General features: G+C 38.3%; 1 protein-coding gene across 1 annotated transcript in view; it reads right to left on the minus strand.

The window, feature by feature from the left end:
- FAM160A1 (family with sequence similarity 160, member A1) overlaps positions 1-5,009 on the minus strand; it is a 36,612-nt gene extending 31,603 nt beyond the window's left edge. Inside the window, exons 1-2 of the mRNA XM_010586136.1 lie at positions 4,908-5,009; positions 2,877-3,503 (exon numbers count right to left, since the gene is read on the minus strand). Of these exons, the coding sequence (XP_010584438.1) occupies positions 2,877-3,503; positions 4,908-5,009 (729 nt within the window). The remainder of the gene's footprint in view (positions 1-2,876; positions 3,504-4,907) is intronic.
- Between the last annotated feature and the right edge of the window lie 1,320 nt (positions 5,010-6,329).

Genomic DNA, 6,329 nt, shown 5'->3' on the forward strand with positions numbered 1-6,329 from the left:
AAATGCCTCTATGAAATTATTTTTCTAAAGCACTGAGATTAGCCACTGGAAGCAATTTCATCTCTTTACGTAAAAAACATTTGAAAATTTTCGTAGAAAGTATATGGTATAAACAGGATTACCATTTGAAATTACCAACAGAACTCTTCACACATAAAACAATGCACATATATAGACCACATTATGGAGTTTTAATCAGCAAAATGATAAACATGACTTTAAAAAATCTGAAAGGGAAGGAAATGAATGAGTGCACATCCTGGAAGGGCAAGATTGGTTTTATTTTTTGTTTTACCCAGAGCAGTGTCCTTTTAAACTTCTCCCAACATTTGTCATGTCAACCCTACATGCTCATCTACTTTTACAAGCATCTCCAGCAGGTTTTCTTTTTTTCTCACCATCGAGTCGTGAGTCTTTCTGCAAACCAGTCTTGATTCATTTATTTTCTCTTAACTCATGGAAGACACTGACTATATGATTTGCAATCCCAGACACTTTATATGATTAAAATTTGTTAATATATAATCAATTGCTATCTGGCCAATTCCTTCCCTTTAATAAATCCCTTTCCTCCCACATCCATAGTCTACCTCTGTGTAGCCTCAACTTTTCAAGGACATTGCAGAGCCATACCTCCTCCTGTTTTAATACATGCTTTCCTAAGCTGCGAGGTATTTACAGATACAGTTTTATGGAGAGACTTTGAGATGCTATCCTGCTCAAAATCCTTCAGAAACATTGTTTTCTTACTATAATGCTGAACAGATAATATCTTCAATCAGATTCAGAAAACTTTCAGGTCAAAACATGATAAAAATGATATGGCAGGAAAATCTCTATAAAATCAGAAAGCCTTGTCTACATATTCTGTTTTGAAAACATTTGTTAGTGATGTATCTTACTGCAGCCTGTCCCCTTCCTTTATAGTTTATTCACCTACAGTTTTGAATACTATGGACAATCTTGTTCTAAAAAGCTGCTAACCAAAGTGAGCTCAAAAAATACTATCAAGAAAGCCTTCAGGATCACTTCAGCACAGATCTAACACTGGTTCAGGTATATGAGGCAGCAAAGATTTATGGCCAGACCCCGCCCTAGGGCATGTCTATACTATGCAATAAGGCATGGTAAAGAAAACCCTATATGCTACCAACCAACTCAGCCCCAGAACCAGAGATAGCATCAACACAGTGCCATCCAAATGCCACTCCTATCAGCACAGGACTGCGCTAGCTGTTTTGCAGAGTAGCTGAGGCCTCATCTGCACTGATTTGACTGATATACAGCAATGCCACTGACACCTACAGAGTATTCCACCAGAACAAAACCTGTTCCTTCAGCTCATTACACTCAAATTCAAAAAAGATGTTGTGCTAGTGAGCTAATTCTATGGCATTGCATTAAAGTTTTATTATAGACTTAGGACACTCATTACTATTCAGAAAAGTCTGATTTTAGCACATTTTGACAAGAAGCCTTCCTAATTAGAATGATTGTCAATCATGGCTCCCTGTTGTTCGAAGGTTAATATAGCTGGCTTTTATCTTCATTGTAAAAAGGCTGGGGGTTTTGTGGGGTTTTTTTGTTTGTTTGTTTTGTTTTAAATTAATTGGAAGGTGTAATTATGGAAGTTATAGCATGGATCCAATAATGGTATTTGTCCCAGGGACAGTTTGAGAATCAAGTTCATGTTCTTTAGCAGCATCTATTACACAAGGTCAACTGGAGTCTCTCAGGACAAGAAATTTGATGCAATATATACCACTGACAAAGGAAACCTTTTATAAGTTTTGATTTGGAACTTGTAGGCCTCCTCCAACCTGCATATCTGGCTCTGCCTTACTGCTTAAAGGACATAACAACCTCAGAGTAAATGGAAACCTACAGCTGGAATTGCTGTCATGCACTAATGCTTAAGGCAAGAATTCTAGTGTCTCTGCTCTAAAGCTCTCTGCCCTATGTAAGGCTCCCCTCCATTTTTTCTGGCATTTATTAAACTAAAACGCAAGGCATGTAGAAGATAAAAGAATCAGTCCAAAAACTGGCACACAAGAGCAACTTTTCTACAGAATGATACTTGGTTTTGAACCCATCCATTGTAGATCTCAAAATGATTTTTCAATAAGGCGTGAAGAAGCAGGTGTTGTCATGTGCATTCTGCTTTAGCTTTAAAACTGCAGTAGGGCAGCTTTCTTTGTTAAATTAGATTACTTACTTGTTTAACAGCAAAGGTTTTCTATTCATGTAGTGAGATTGATTTGCCAGATGTAACAACGCAACGCTACTACCAAATTTTTAACAGAGTACAACATAGCAAGATTGTGGTTTGCCTGAGACAGCCATGGAAACATCTAATTCTGTGACAAAGTCTCCCTTTTACCTTGCAAAAATATTACATTGCTATAACACACTATTTTCACACTTATTTTTTGAACTGTTGAATTGATATTACAGTGTGGCAAGCACAGCCCACTTAAGCTTGCACTGCCACGAGAAACAACAGCCTCAGAACACCTTGTTCCCATTTCTCACTCCCTTCACCCCCAGAATCTCATAAGGGCCCCACAGTGAGACAGAACAGGTTTCCCTCCCACCAAGTTCCATTATAACTTCCATCAGTTTCCCAATTCAATTCACTGCATGACTGCAAAGACACTTGTGTTGGCCCAAAAGCACAAGACACTGGTATGGAAACAAGAAGCAAGACTATGTTTGGCAGTGGGGCTAGCTTGAATAGCATTACAATTTGTGAAACAGCTGTCAACAGAAACAAATGCATTATAACACATCTTTATCAAAAAATGACAGAAAATGATGAGAAGAATACAGGGAGCGCAGTTTAGCATTGAAGATCAAGCAAAAGAAGAACAACTTACTGGGCAAAAATAGGTGTTTTCTGCTATGTGGTTTGCAACAACGTTGTTTTCTGCAGACAGAGACATTATGAAAAGCAGCGCATCACGGGCCTGTTGGCCTACTGTTCCTTCTCGATGGATGAAGGGAATCAGCAGAGAGAATATGAGGAAATTGGCAGCTCCTTGGTCCTCGCTGGTGTGGAAAAACAGTTCTAAAATGGAGGGATCTTTGGCTATTATAGAGCAGAGCTGGTTCAAGAGGATGACCAGCTCTGTTTCCACTGTTGGAGTGGCTGTTCCTGAGCAGGAACTCAGCAACATCATCAAAGGCTTCAAGATGGGCTTGTGATGCAGCAAAGGCTGATGGGACTGGGTTACTAGCATTTCATACATTTTGAGTTGCTCGATTTTTGTCTCATCAGTGAACTCTCGACGTAGGCTCCAAAGAAAAAGCTTCTCCATGATGTTTTCTGAGACCACAAACTCCAGAATAGGCCCCATTGAGGCATCCTTTGCTTGCTCCTCAATTAATAAGAAAAGCATGTGCTCCACATAATTCTGAACAGTGCTGGCCTCATCAGGTGAAATCGCCCCATACTTTGCCTGAGTGTTTTTCAAAGGATCATGCTTCTCTAAGATTTTCAGAACCTAAAGAGAAACAGTTATTTGAATGCATTTTTAAAAAATATGAACTTACCCCATAAGGAGAAAAAGCATCAAAATTCTTAACACCAAAAGTGCAAACTCTTTTTATGCTTTTAGTTTTTGTCTGTCAAACTTCCTAATAAATTGAAAAGTTTCACATTTGGCATGTACGAGGCCAAAACGTAATGCTTTTGTTCACTTTATTTTTTTATATGCACCTGAATTTGCCACTTGTCCTATTGCTGAAACTTGGGGTTCTCTGAAGTATGGTTGTTTAAACTAGTATGAAGTTTAAACTAGGTTCCCTTAGCCTTCGGAAATTGAGTTTCAATGATGTTTGAAGTAAGTTTCTTTGTCACAGAGGACTGAAATCAAAGGGCCTGCTCTTCAGCCAGAGTAACTGTGCTCAGGAGTATCAATATGATGAGATGCAGAAGCCCACAGAGCTGGTCTTTCCTTGCCACATCTTATATGATGCCAAATGGCCACTGATACCCACACACTCTTGCAACATTCAATATAGATTTAGGATTGAGTAACAATTCTCATCCCAGCATTTATACCACTGGATTAAATTCTGTTCTGCACGCAGTCAATGAAGCTTGTTGTCTGTGAAACAACCACTGTCTTTAGCCTTTTTGTGGAGGATAATTGCCACAAAAATACAAAGGAACAGCAGCTCCCCTAACATGACAGCATCACTAGAGTTAAGTGAGAAAAGGTGATTCTTGAACAATGGCTCTTCTGACTCTGGAAACATCTCAGAAACACCACCATTCATCTGGCTTGCTTCTCAGGATAGCAAAAAAGCCAACAAAAGCAGCAGCACAGAAATCAATTTTACATAAACCGTTAGTTATTCATATTACTGCAGCAAATAAGACCTTATATTATTGTGCTCAGAGTAAAGCATCTTTGCCTGAAAGCAATTATAATCCTGATGACATGCAAACAATTTTTAGAACATGCTGAAGTGCATAATCTACATCTATCCATGATAAAGAACACTGCGTACAGCTTTGCACCATGCGTCTAATATACTTTACATAAGATAGGCAAGCCTTACCCAGCAAAGGAAAGGAAACACAGAGGTTTGCAACAGGGTACAATTCACAGTGAATCACTAGGAAAGCCAGTAAGAAGATTGAGGCCTTCAGTAAGATATTACCGTGTCCTACCACTTCCCATTTAGATGCAAATCTGGAGTTCAAAGTGTGATTAGTAAAGCCTAACCACACCTTGAAAGGTCAGTTACCTTTACGTTTTTAAAATGTTTCAGTGTCATCTACCACATTCTGCATGACAGATGTTTCTTCCTGAGCCATTCAGGATTATCCCAAAACAGAGAATGAAGAAAATTCCTATTAATGCAGCCTACTTCAAATCAATAAAACTAATTAACATTACCTGTGCCCAGTGTGTTCTAAACACTATCATGCATGTTTCTGGGTCAACACCCTGCAGGCTCGGAGCCTGCCGATTTTTGCTGATACTGGTTCCAGAGGACATTATAAATTTTCTGAAGGTCAAGCCAACTAGGCCATGCTGGATTTCTTTTTAAAATCCTGTAGTTAGCTACAGCTGTTCAAGCATCATGATGAGATTGATATGTTTTGAGCTTTGGTATCCACAGAAATCTGTTTAAAAAAAAACAAAACACATACACACATCAAATTATAATGTATAACAAAAAGAACATACTTAAAGAGAATACTAAAAACTTTTTTCTTTTAATTCAGTTTGAGGATACAAGTTTTTAAAGCATGTTATATGGGACCAACTTCTCAAATTTTTCCTCATTATAGTAGTTTCTAATGCTCAAACTTTTGAGATCAGTGACTGAATTAAGGTTCTATTGAAATAAATAAGCATAACAGAAGCTCATGCAGTAAACATTTTGTGCATGTCACTACATTTTTAGTTTTTCATTATGACATTTTTGCCATCTGACCATGTCTGTCTTCAGAGTTGCTTAGTAACTAACGTTGTATAGACTACACAGGTAAAAAAAGTACAGGTTATTTCTCTATTTTTTAAAAACAATATTTCCATGTGTCATGGTTTAACCCCAGCCAGCAACTAAGCACCACACAGCTGCTCACTCACTTCCCCCCCCAGTGGGATGGGGGAGAGAATTGGGAGAAAAAAAGTAAAACTCGTGGTTTGAGATAAGAATGGTTTAATAGAACAGAAAAGAAGAAACTAATAATGATAACACTAATAAAATGAGAGCAGTAATAATAAAAGGATTAGAATATACAAATGATGCACAGTGCAATTGCTCACCACTCGCCGATTGATGCCCAGTTAATCCCCGAGGGACGATCCCCCCCCCCCACCTCACAGTTTATATACTGGGCATGATGTCACATGGTATGGAATACCCCGTTGGCCACTTTGGGTCAGGTGCCCTGGCTGTGTCCCTCCAGCTTTCTTGTCGGCTGGGCATGAGAAGCTGAAAAAATCCTTGACTTTAGACTAAACATTACTTAGCAACAACTGAAAACATCAGTGTTATCAACATTCTTCGCATACTGAACTCAAAACATAGCACTGTACCAGCTACTAGGAAGACAATTAACTCTATCCCAGCTGAAACCAGGACACCATGAATAGATATAATTATAAATACTTAAAGTTTTCTGTCAGAAAGCATATCATAAACAGTTGAAGACATTTGCAGAACACCATATGCAAGTAGAAGGATGCATCTGTATCAATTCCAAAGTAACCAAAACCAAACAACATAAAAGATAAAACCTTCATGTATCCAAAGCCAAACAAATTGAGATGTCATATTAAAGGACTATGAGAATAACACCAAACATT

This window comes from Haliaeetus leucocephalus, unplaced genomic scaffold (assembly GCF_000737465.1).
Source record: "Haliaeetus leucocephalus isolate CR32 unplaced genomic scaffold, Haliaeetus_leucocephalus-4.0 Scaffold140, whole genome shotgun sequence".
Taxonomy (NCBI): domain Eukaryota; kingdom Metazoa; phylum Chordata; class Aves; order Accipitriformes; family Accipitridae; genus Haliaeetus; species Haliaeetus leucocephalus.